This window comes from Medicago truncatula, chromosome 1 (assembly GCF_003473485.1).
Source record: "Medicago truncatula cultivar Jemalong A17 chromosome 1, MtrunA17r5.0-ANR, whole genome shotgun sequence".
NCBI lineage: Eukaryota > Viridiplantae > Streptophyta > Magnoliopsida > Fabales > Fabaceae > Medicago > Medicago truncatula.
Window position 1 is genome coordinate 38795749 of NC_053042.1, and position 13514 is coordinate 38809262.

Here is a 13514-nt window from a genome sequence, read left to right on the forward strand (position 1 = left end):
TAAAATACTCCCACATAAAAACTAGTGGGGGTGTTCTAGCAAACCCATATATATAACTTGCTAAAACACTCCCACATAAAAACAAGTGGATGTGTTCTAGCAAATCATATATATATATATATATATATATATATATATATATATATATATATATATATATATATATATATATATATATATATATATATATATATATATGTACAAATTAGTTCCACTTTCAAAAGAATTAATATTTTAAGATAATTTATAATTTAATAAATAAATCACTTTTGTATAAAAATGTAAAGTTAATAGGACTTATTTAAGTATTTTTATTGAAGTTTCTATTAGTGTATTCGTTGAAATCCTTAATTCACCCACAATCAGGCCATACACAATGCCTCATCATCACCATGACTCATGGACTTGCTTCCATGGTAAGATAACAAACATTCCTCGTAAACCCTCCTTTTCTAGACCGAAGGATGTGTAACAATGCGATTCCATGCATACCCGAAATGAAATACAATACAAATACCATAAAGCAGCTACATGAGGCAATTTTACAACTCCTTGGAGCTGCTTCTTCGCAACTATCAACCGCTGACTTTAGATCTACAGACAGTGCTCAAGTGGAATAAGAGTCTATGACTTATAACCATCTAGTCTACATAATTTTGTTACTTGCTACAACACCATGAAAACGAGTTTAACTTGGGTTTTTGTTACCGGAGGTTTTTCCAATGGTGCCAATGAAACCATTGAACCTCTTCCTTTATGAGACCACTCCATCGGGAGGAGTTTCAAATGTATCATGTTATAGATGCAAATTTCAAAGGTGATACTTCACCATGCAAGTCAATGATGGAATGAGGAATCACATTCTAGTGATTGTGCAGGTCAAGGAGGAGAGCGCAAACAAAACAAAATGGAGGAAAAAAAAATGTTAACAGTCTAAGGTAACACTGTAGCACTTACCTTGGAGAAAAGGGCTTCATTTGAGTAAAATGATTTTTTCTAAAATAACTAATCAAATCCAACACATGCACCTAGAGTGAAAAAAATAATCTAAAATGCACCTAATTGTTGTTTCAAAATGTGAACAACATTTGAACCAAAATCAATAATAATGGCCGGTAGCCTTGCCTTTCAGAATTTCATGAGGCAACCAAAGTGACTTTGAAACTTTCCATCCAAACACTGTCACTTTAAATAAGCAAAAAATTTAAAGGGAAATAATTTTCTTTCCCTTTTTCTAATTTTATTTTCTATTTTCTCCTTTTTCTTTCTCTATAACCTCCATTCAGGCGGGGAAAAAAACCCAAAGACTAAGGTTGGACGAAGTTGCAAGTGCAACCTCAGATGAACTACAATTTACATGTCAAGAAAAAGTTAGGCGTATTATTCATACGTCCAAATAATTGATCACCTAGGGTGGTTGGGTTTTGTGAATTTCTTCATAGAGAATTTTTGCAATTGGGATCTGTTCAGCCGCTGGCTTATTGTCAGTAAGAATGTTGTACAATGAGTTCAATTCTTCCACATTCGCCTTTTTAAATAGGCTCTTCAGTACTGCAACAGCTCCGGTGGGTGTGTGCTGATTCATGGGAACCCCTTGATCACTTCCACCTCCACCATTTACAGTGGTCTGGCCAGCTTGTGAAAGCTGCCCTTGAGGCCGACGGAAGTCCCAGTATTCATGACAAACTCGACTTCGATCTAGCGCCTCAATAGCCTGATTAAAGAAAGCAGATAAGAATACCTTGAGAGCTATCAAAACTATGTTGAAGAAAAGAAAATCAAATTGGGCATAACAAAACTAACTCGGATTAAAAGGAAGAAAGGAGTTTACAGCCCTAAAACACCAGGTTAAAAATATGTTAAACAACTGGAATTTTACAGTATTTGCACTCATGTACCAGTCTGAATAAACAAAATTAAAACGATGATTAAAATCTAGATGTAAAACAAGTGACACGCTTTTGTGTCAACAATTCTTCATGTTGATTTTTTCGTGAAGGAAACTGATTTTATTTTTTTAAGAAAAAAATTTAATGCTAACAAACTCCCACTTTCCTTCTTGGCAGGTTGTATATGAAAAAATTTGGCCTAAAACGAATTTTTAGTTGAGGACTTTTTAATTAAAGCTAATAAAAAAAATCAAGAGCCTTTTTAGGCCTAATTAATTTTTATAATATTAAATGATAGAAGATATGTATTATAATTCAGGTTAATAAGAAAAGAATAGCAATGTTAATTGATAACATAAATTTTACTAATAATGAAAGAGTCGTAGCAAGATGGTGGATCTTTTTTTAAAAAGAAAAATACTAAGAGCCCGAGCAAATGCTTTACTTGCTTCACCCTTGGGCAGCCCCTACTTCTTTTGTAAAGAAATTACCAAAAGCATGCATGGTTAGTGAATTCTGTTTCCATTTTCAGTAAATCACAAAACAGGTTTAGAAATATCCTGAGTTGCACATTATGAAAATACTTATTGTTACCTCCTTAACACCAGTATAAACTGCAAAGGGTTAACACTACAAAAAAATTCTGTAAATACATAATTACTTGATATTTGTCGATGTCATGCTCAAATGAAGCGTTTTGAGTTTTGATTAATAAAATTACCTTCACTATTTCTGGTGAAGAAAATCCAAACATTTCAAAGCCATCAAGGCTGCCAGCAGGATGTAAAGGAGGAAGGCCCTTTCTTCCCAGCTTAAACTGTTTTGCTATCTCTAGATTCACTCTCTCTCTTACCATATCCCAGCATTTTGTTGCTGACATATGAATGAAGACCTCCCTTGGATTATTTTCCAAGGAAACCTGGGAGGAAAACCAAGATTTAGTTATTTTACAAATAATCTATTTCCAAGTCCAGCCAATTGAATAACTCGCCGACTCAAAGCTCTCAATGTCCAAAGTAATTTTCAACTAAAAGCATAACTAACACCTAAAATAGTTTTAAAATCTTGATTTTGATCTGACAGGAAATAAGTAACCCAATAAGTTAAACATGTGACTGCTTCTAATGAAGATTACGCCAGATCACAACAGCTTTTTCAAGTTTACATCACAACTAAATTTTTCAGATTAGATGCCCATAATGACCTGTGAATGAACAATGTCCATCTCAGGGATGGGTAAAGAGGCAAAAGAATCTCTATAACATTAACGTCTGGGAACAACTAATGAAAACAAAACATTGCTTTAAACACACAATAAAGCCATGAACTGGAAAATAGGTGAGCCAAGAATCTTCCATCAAATTTTTGCCCACATAATAAGGGGTAAACCTCGACAAAGTTTTAGCACAAAGGGATTTAAATTCACAGCGGATGACAAATTTACATCAGAAATATGAAAGGCTTTTCAAGACATACCGACAAAAAGTAAATACTTTAAGATCATTTGCATGAAAAAGGATTGCAGTTAAGCATAAGAAGGTGAAAGTACCATAAATAGAGGCGAACCACGTCCAGCATCAAGAATTTCTGAAATATAGTAACATGTACTGCATGGATCTAAGATATTTATGTATCGAACACGGCTTCTAAATCCTGCATCAATTAATTTAATATGCATAAATACACAGCTTACAAATTCAATAGAACAGCGACAAGACATGCAAGTCATTATAGACCAAATATACGCACCCTTTGGAAATATAGCCTGAATGCTGCACCATGACTTTCCAGAAAGCACGACTCCAAATTCCAAAGGCTCAACATTGCAGTTGATGCGCCGGACAACCTTTGCAATACGAGGACCTTTCTGACGGGAATTGTTTGGACCACAAGAGATGTTTCCGTTAACAGCTCTTGCACTGTCTGCTACATTAGAAGTGGAACATCCATCAAACTTCTCATGATTATCCTCGTTCTTAGCCTTAATAGTGCTGGAAGGTTGGGGGTTTGAAGGACAAACCTCCAAACGTTCTAAACTATGACCGCTGGCATCCACTCTTGTAGAAGCTGGAATGTTCCTAGCTGATTCTGCACCAGTAAGACCTATATGAAAAGAAAGATCTACTGGGGTAGAAGGTATAATTGGTCTTCTCTGCTCATGACATTCTTGTTTTACTTGTAAAAGCTGAGTTGAATTTGAGCCTGAATCTTCACGAAGCACCGCAATAGCATCCTTCTCACCTGTCACAGAAGCATCTGTCACAGGGATGGTCAAGCTTTTATCTTCTATATCACTACACAGGCTTGCTTTGTTTCTAGAACCAGCAAGCATATGAGGAACCTCCTTCCTTCTATTTGAATCTGACATCTTCATTTCATCATCTTCGTCGTCACTAAGAAGTATGATATCTTTAGGTCTTGAATGTGTACTTTTCTCATCTCCATGTTGAGCTAGCGGCGGAGATAAAGCATACGAGGAATCCTCTTGATTGAATTCACAAACAGGGACACTCGGCTTTGATCTACAAATGATAGACTCTCCTTTAATAGCAAAGATCTTACGATTAGCCATCTCACATGTAGGTTTGAAGCTATTCTTCTGTTTAAGATAGCTCTGATCCTTGCTATTTGCAGAATTTGCTTGATCCACTATTGGAACATCTGTCAAAGCCGCCTCATTATTCACATTGCTCCTGGAAGAATAAGACGAGTCGGATGAATGCAATTTCAATTCCTGACATACTGTTTTTTTATCTGCTGAGATATAAGAAGTCAGGGCCAGCCCAAGGTCTAATTTTGCCCATCTGTAAACTGCACTTAATTTTCCTTCCAATGCCTCAACAAGAATATTTAGTTCACTAATATCATAACGAAATAGGAAAAATTTGGAGCTCCAAGAGCATGAACACAATTGCTTAGCATGATCCAAGCAAGCATATCTATCTGTGGAACAGTGACAGGCAGCAGCAGATAGGTGTAAATCAAAAAAACAGAAGCTGCATTCCCTTTCACTGGTAGCATCAAAACTACTCTCCATTTTTAATGCCTTTGAAGAACTGCAGAGAAATTCCCTTCTTACCCGCTCCATCTCAACACGTGCCTAGGGAAAAATACAAAAACACAGTAAGAGAAAGAATTCACAAAGCATAACCCGTATATTTTCATTCCATATTCAATATTGATTTTGAAAGTGAGAAGTCGGAATCATCTTTTTGGCAGTTTGAGGGTCACTCATAAATCAGGAACATCAATTTCAATAACTATTGTAATTGACGGTTGATGTTCACTTTCCCCTTAGAAGTTTTAATACTAGAACAAGATCCATAAATTCAAAGCAAATAAAACATAAACTAAGCATTTTAGTCAAAACTTTAAGCAATTAAAATATGTTTCCTTTAATAAACTAATGAAGTTAGGTGCTATCGAGTAAAATAAATGATCCTTTTCCAAAAATCAGGAAATTTTCAATTGCCACCCCCAATGAAGACAAGTGAAAACTAATGAGTTGGTGACTAACACAGATTGTGGCCTTCAAATGACCAACCAATGCAAGGCTTCAGAATGCACAATAAGGAACAGGAAAGAGAAATGACACCATAAATCAGTACAAATCAAATAATTCTTCAGGAGGTTAACTACAAAATTTCAATCTATATGAACAAAGAATCGGAATAATGCCCCTCTCTCCACCTTCACTCCTTTGTCGTTAACATTTGCTGTTAAATCCTGACTCAAGAATATCTTCCAAAGTTATAAATTGAACTTCTGTACACATAATTGCTTAGAGTAAAACCATTCTTCAACATCCACCTAACTTCAACTTATCAAGCAGTTGATCAAAGCCTCGACAGAAAAATGGTTAGAAGTTTGGTCCTTGCCACTGCCTTTACTTCCAATGAAGTTGAACCAGCACACAGTAAACAGGCTTATGGATTGACCACACTTTAAGCACAATAAGCTCTTGCATGAGAGGCACACCAAAGATAAAAATCATAATTGGGCCTCCACCTAAGAGCCAAGGCTTTAAGAAAAGTCAGCACTTGACAACTGTAGACGCTGGTAAAGTTAGATACAATACAAGACAGCCATGACCAAGTGGTTGCCAGTTTGATCCTTAGTAACCCCCTTTTTCTTAATTGAATTGAACATCGCTAATCCTGCATTGTTTACAGTTCAAGCCTAAAGAAATCTTGAATGAAGGCGATTGTTATATATAAAACTATTTGAGACCTTCAACTAAATCACTTAAATTTTGGGAAAATTGGTCAATGACATTCAGGAACCACTGAAATTATATTTAACCTTTTTAATAGTATTATAATTATAGGTGAAAGATTCTGTCATGAGCCAACTATCTCGAAAGCCTAAATAGTTAGGTGATGACAGAATGATTTTATTTTATATCTCTAACACATCCCCTAACTTAAGAGCCTTTTGGGATTGAAGTGTGGACAATACGGAGCCCACTCACCTTTCACAAAATACAACTTTTTATTAGAAGATAGAAGCAGTTGGGGATTTATGCTTCAATCTCAATAGGAACTAAAAACAACCAGTTTATGTATTTTTGAAAGACTACAAATAAATAAAATTTTATTGAGTTTGAGACTAAAATTGAACTGTTGTGATTTTAAAGATTCTCCAATTAAATAGTTAACATGAAACCATAAATGTTATCCCGTTCTACAGTATTATATGGAGAAACAAAATTTACCTTGAATGCTTTTGCCAAAAGACCGTCTTTTCCACAAACATCTTTCCATTTTAGATTATCTGAAGTGTTTTTCTTCAGCAAAGTAATCTCCCACTGGGCTCGTACTGCTTCCCTAGCAGCCCCAAGCAATAGCTTATCATGAGATACAGAAGTCTTACGCCCCTGCTCCCGGTACAGCTCTATAGCAATATGTCCATGTGGAAGCCAGTCAACGGGAGCTACATTAACAGCCTCAGCACAGTTGAAGCCACAATTGAACCCAGAATGGTAGGCTCGAGGAAATGTTAGAATAAAGTCCCCAGGGTTTTGAACACACCTATAAACTGGCACACCTTTGGACTTAAGAATAGAAGGAGAAAGCTGCGTGACCTGTAAGTGAAAGTTAGAAAGTCAAGCATCAGATAAATATATGTCAAAAAAACAAAGCATGATCATCAAAGAGAGAAATTTGTCTGCTCAGAAATGAAATATGGACAGGTGGGGTGAAATCAGGTGAAAAATAAGACAGAACTTCACCCCACCCAATGTGAAGATATCGATAATTTTAATCTTGTTTATTACCTATCTAGCAAGTAAAACAAACAAGACGATAAACAAGAGGAACAATATCATGTGAAGTGAGAGACAGACATGTGATCCCATCTGCAACATCCTGATCAAATGAACTTGTGCAGTGGCAAAAAACTTTCACTTACCAGCTTATGAAGCAAGTCAGGTTGTTCTTCAAAAAGCTCAGGTAACTGCTTTCTCATGGCCTCTTCCAATTTGCATGCATCTTTTGCAGGGACACCATACCACATTTTTTGAGCACCCAGATGCATATAATTCAATGAATATAAATGGTGATCTTCCACATGCTGCACCCACAATTAAACTATTAAAAACAAAGATAAAGTATCTCCTAAAATAAAGATGCTATATAAGCAATCTCTCTCACACGCACACAAACGTGCATGCGCACACATAAACTTCAAGTTTACTATGAAAAACAGGCCAAAAGGATGTCAACCAGATGGGTTCCTTATTCTCACTATAAACACACCCATAGCATCCCCTCCCACCCTCGAAGGGTGTATTTCATATGAAGAAACAACAATCTATATTCTATATAGATAGGACATACAAACACAATATGGACATGGACAAGCATAAGGTCCTATAGACAACAAATACAAAGGTAAACTGATAGATAAAAGATAAATATGATTGTAATTCTTATTCTTGAGATGGTCTACATGCTTGAGGAATCCCGGAGCACAATCAATTGCATATGCACACGATTTAAAATTTTACAATTTAATAATGGAAAGAACAAAACTAAGGAAATTAATTATAAGAAAGCTAAAGATATAAAAAGAAAATATATGCAACACTAAATACATATTAACTCTCCCTAAACAAACTATATTGTATTGCTAAGAACGTGCCACTGCGGCAAATAAAAAACATATATGTGACACTAAATAGGAAGTTATAATATATATATATATATATATATATATATATATATATATATATATATAACACTAAATAGATTATATTCTCCATAAATAGGAGATATTTTCCAGCAGGTATAAGCATGAGTTGGTGAAGAATTCATGAAAGACGTGCTAGAAGACAAGGAAAATATGTTGTCCTTACCCAACAAAATGAGGAAAAGCACATTCCTATATACAACCATGGCACTACAACACCAGATATATCACTGGTTTCATAAGAGAGCAGAGATCCAGGTAACCTTGCAAAGTTATTTAAATTCCACCCAGATTTTATGTACTGCTCGTATGAAACAGAAACTTGACTAGACTTGCTAGGAAAACCACTCCCAAAACTCCCAGTTTCCAGATCAGCTCCATAAAGCACCTAGAAGTATATCCAAAACAAAATGTAAGGGTCATGTACAAAGGTCAACAAACATGCAATAATTTCATGAAGCAGCAATTTATTAAAATTACATAGAAAGTGACCTCAATTTCTTCAGTAGGACTCTCAACCATCCGCCAGTATTCACCCTCAATGTTCTCCACAGAAGGCTCTGAGGTACCATTTAAAATTGTTGTATTAGCACTTGGATGAGATAAATTATCATTTTTGAAGTATTCGGCCTTAAACTCGTCTGCATATCTCTTAAATGTTTCCAAGGTAAATTCTGGGCCAGGTTCAAACCCAAATGTTTCAACTTCACAAAATCCTGCATTAGGTTCTGTTCCAGTGCCATTATCCACTCCCATTCTTGTGCATCTTCTCCTTTTCCTTTTCATATTATTTTGAATCCTTGACTTCTTTGTCCCTGAATTACGATTCTGAAGTTTGTCAATCCTCTGAACACGAGTAGCGAATTTAGAACCCTCCCATATACTTTTTTCCTTGAGAGGACAAGGGGGTTTCCATGAACGTGGGGGAACAATACGGCAGATTCCATATGGTTCAGCTCTGGAGCGAATCTTTGATATATATTTCAAAGTATCTTGAAATTCCTGAGAAAAAAATTATAAACAAGTCAAAGATTGTATTCTGCAATAAAGCTAACCTGTAGAAGTAAACATATAAATGGCAGTAACATAAGTTAACTCAAATGTGCCACAAGAGCGAGACCTCTTCAGTGGGGTAGAAAACAGGAGCATCCTCAATCTGTGGTCTACGAGCAACTTCTGGTCGCCATCTAGCAATGACCTGCCCGAAACTTCGATTGTCAATTACTCATCGAGCAAAAATTTGCCCAATAAAATAAGCTCTTAAGGTAAAAAAGCAACTTGTGTTTTAATGTACAACAATAATGGAACATTCCAATTCATAAAACTTGGAAATGAAAAAATATAATTTTTTTTTTGAGCAAGAAAAAATATAATTATTACCATATGCCTATATTAACATTTAATTAATACAATAATAATAATAATAATAATAATAATAATAATAATAATAATAATAATAATAATAATAATAATAATAATAATAATAATAAAAGTAACTGAAAATAATGACAAAGGAGATTGAAGTTGTGACAGGTCAGAGTTTATTAGTTAATTAATACAGCCAATAATATTAATACCAAAGAAAGCAAAGCACCTTTTGGCAATTACGGCAATCTGGACATCCTCTGAGGACTCCTTTAGGAAGACAAGGCCTTGAGGAGAAATTCTGCATTGATATTCGTACGTAAGATGCTAAACAGAAGTACACTTTTATATATATTACGGATAAACATTGCAATAAAAATCAAGACATCCAAATCTTAAATGAATCCACGTGAGACTAACTTGATCATGCCGCTCACAATCAGCGTCTTCCTCTGAACTGCTCTCGCACTTTCCATGGTTAATCCATCTTCTTCGTCGAAGGGATCTAGAAACCTTTGCACTATCACTCAATTGCACGCCATTTCCGACCTGAGTTGACTGTGATTCAGATGCACTTGTCGTCGTCGAGGAACTCGTCGGATTTTTATCATTGTTTTTCTCATTCTCTTCTACCCTCTTCAGTGCGAAAGATGTATATGACTCAAAACCCGGTGGAACTGACGGAAAATCATCATCTTCTTTAACACATATCCTCATAAGCTCGGTCCCCATCAATGACCTCATGCAAAGGGCAATAAGCAATAATGTCCTGATTCGTCTTCCCTGTACAAATAAAGAAGTAACTATAACGTCATAATCTACGCACTCCACCGACACACACAAACATCTATTATATTTTCGATTAAACTTACTTTGAAGAAACGTACTCATAAAGTGAAAGATGTCGACCGTACCTATAAATGAAATCGATAGAAGCTAAATCAACTTTCCGCTAACTTCATAAATAGCTCGAACGCGCCAATCTGAACAGACAGAGTTAGTTCAGTTAAGGTAACACATTTGCATGCAACATGATATCATAATGTTCCGTACTTTTTCTTTAGCAATATCGTCAAAATTTCTATCATTACTCTTCTCCAACAAATACATTTTCAACGACGCGATTCACATTCATCATACAACAGCATAATGACAGATCAAAAAGCAAATGCATATTGAAACGTCAATATGTTATCATCTAAACACACCAGATCTTTAAACTTAAGTCCATTATAACATTTCAACAACCAGATCATGAGATCAAAAATTCAAAACAATTCATCAAATCACTGAAAAAATCCAAAAAAATAAAAAATAACAGATCCATTACAGAGGATCTTCACAAAATTAGGTCTCATTATTTTTACAAGTATACCTAATAATTTAGATGTAAAAATCAAAATAAACATTATTATAATTTTATAAATTCACTACAATAACCTAAACCTAGCAAATAATAACAATAATAAACCTTAATTAGTCAATAATATTACTATAATCAAACAAATTTGCGGTGATTATAAAAAATCCGAACAAAAAAACGGAAATCCATACCCTAAGATGAGATATCTAAACAAAATCTGAAGGATTAGCGATGTTCAATAGTAACGTTGAATATATGAAAAACGCGTTGTTACAATGGTGAATCAGTCAAATAAGCAAGGATAATTTGGTAATCTTATAGATTGGTTCTGGAGCTTGAAGAATTGAAGTTTCAGTGAAAATTATACAAACCCTAATAACAAGGTAGAGGATGAAGATGATGATGATGATTATGAAAGTAACAGATAAATCTATATCCTCTAAATTAATGTGAATTTTTTTCTTTCTTTGATTTTTTTTTTTTTTTGGTCAAATTAGTTTTAGGGTGAAACTTTGTAACAGTGAAGCATGAAGTTATTGAGTACAAGGGTATTTTGGGGTTTTCATAAGGTTTTTGGGTTACTTAATCAAGGTTTGGGTTGATGTTAGGGCTTTTTATGTATTGTGAACTATGTTAAAATTGGTAAGGATAAATAGAGTTGGATACGTGGACTAGTCTCTCTAAATCTACGTGTTAAATGGGTTTGAGTTGATCGTTTGAAAATAATAGTTAGTTGTGGTAGATTGATTTGAGCTTGTTTTATGTTAATTTATGGTTAAATTAACTGATTTGTATAAAGTAAAATTAATAAATCAAAAAATGCTATAGTTTTTAAAAATTAAACTAAAATAATTGGAATTATAAAATGGGTATTTAAACCTCTTAAAAAACAGATAAGGTATTTAAAAAAAATATAAAGAAAGTTGTTAATAATTTTATATTATAACTTGTTAGTACCAACTTAAAAAATAATATAGTTGAATACGTCATGAACCAACCTACTACCTCCGTTCCTAATTATAAGACCCTTTTGAAAAAAAAAATTGTCCCTTTTTATAAGACCCCTTTGCTATTTCCAACTACATTAATTATTTCTTTACATACATGCCCCTATTTATTATACATCTTTTTCTTCAATCAACAATAAATAACATGTTGAAAACATGAACCAACTCTCTCTTAAAGGATAAAATTGTAAAAACAATAGTAATTACAAACATATTTAATACAAATATCCACTATCTTAATTCCCGTTATTTTTTCAAAAGGATCCTATAATTAGGGACGGAGGTAGTACAAATTTACGAACATAAACAACATGTATCGAGGCAACATGAACTAGAATATAAACAGACCAAAAATATTAGGTTGTAAGTTAAACAGGGCGATCTAAAGGCCCTAACGTAAATACTCAACTTTATTTATATCTATTTATTTATTTCTCTGAACATATCACCTTTGATATCAAATTTTAATGTAGCCATGCACTTGGATATCAAGTTTACACCAAAAAATATACAGTTACCTGATATAGATTTTGAATGTGAGTTCATGTTTCAAAATTTCTAAAAATTAGTTTCATTGGCTATATTAATAAACATATTCTTCTTAATATAATTGAGTTTTAAGTAATTATATCATCATTTTAAATCATATAAATTTAATTAATTGGTAATAAAATCACATAATAGGTGAGTGCTACTTACGTTTTAAAGCAAAATATGCATTTGATGATGCGAACTGTCAACTGCATCAAATCTTAACAAGTAGTAAAGTAGTAAATTGTTATCTTCACATGGGTTGTCGTTCAACTTAGCAATTAGCAGAATTTATTAGAAGTAAATAAAATATAAAAGATGAGAGTGGTTGCAGGGTTTTAATTGGTTTGCTCAATGCGATATTAGGTTGGTTGGATTCAAGTGCGTAGCGGCGATTAAGGAATCCTTAAATCCCCACTTTCGTCTTTGTTGGAATTATTGTTGTTGATTATTAGTTTATGACCCGTCTTTTGATTTACAAAAATAGAATTATGACCCCTATGATATAGAAGTGGAAGTTTTATTTTTTATATCGCCACAATTCAACTAGTTACAATTCGGGTGTTTCCTTAAGATTAGTCAAAACCCTAAATTCATACTTGATTCGATTATAAGAATTTAATTGAGAAATTAAGCAATATACTACTGTCATGGTTGGACGAAAGTAGGGTTATCAATCCTATAATCCACCCACAGATCAGTTTCATCGTTAGTTTGAAAAAGCATTAGAGAACGGACACATATAAATTAAAGGGTTAATAGGTTTTACCCCCTACAATATAGGTCATTTTTTGTTTTTCCCCTGTAAAATTTTTTTGTCAGATTCCGTCTTTGTAAAAATTTTTTGTTTTGGAAAACCTCCATAGGCCGGTTGATTGTGCATTTTCGCTGATGTGGCATGCTGAGTCACCATTTTCTGATGACGTGGCGCGCTGACTGTATAATTTTTATTTTTTTATTATATACACGTGGCATTTGTGATTTTTTTTTTTAAACGAAAAAATATATAATTTTTTAAAAAAATATTAATAAAAAATCAGGTAAAATGAAAAAATTCTAGAAAAATTAATGAAAAAAAATCTGTAAAAATTTAAAAAAAAATCTGGAAAAGATTAATATATATCAAAATTCTCAAAAAAATTATAAAACAAAAAGTCTGAATTAAGTTCC

General features: G+C 33.7%; 1 protein-coding gene across 2 annotated transcripts; it reads right to left on the reverse strand.

Annotated features, from left to right (window-relative positions):
- Window positions 1-1034: 1034 nt before the first annotated feature.
- Window positions 1035-11393, reverse strand: LOC25484581 (putative lysine-specific demethylase JMJ16). 2 transcript variants are annotated; one of them, XM_039828868.1, is made up of 13 exons: window positions 10998-11393; window positions 10316-10426; window positions 9864-10226; window positions 9673-9744; window positions 9199-9276; window positions 8571-9080; window positions 8245-8466; window positions 7299-7460; window positions 6604-6972; window positions 3639-4989; window positions 3439-3542; window positions 2611-2808; window positions 1035-1714 (listed from the first exon to the last, which is right to left on the reverse strand). In XM_039828868.1, exons 3-13 carry the CDS (start codon window positions 10185-10187, stop codon window positions 1409-1411), a joined length of 3696 nt encoding a protein of 1231 aa, XP_039684802.1. In that variant the 5' UTR covers window positions 10188-10226; window positions 10316-10426; window positions 10998-11393; the 3' UTR covers window positions 1035-1408. The 2 variants fall into 2 exon arrangements, with proteins under 2 accessions (XP_039684802.1, XP_013468886.1); XM_013613432.3 differs by having other exon boundaries at window positions 10358-10426; window positions 10998-11392.
- Window positions 11394-13514: the final 2121 nt, after the last annotated feature.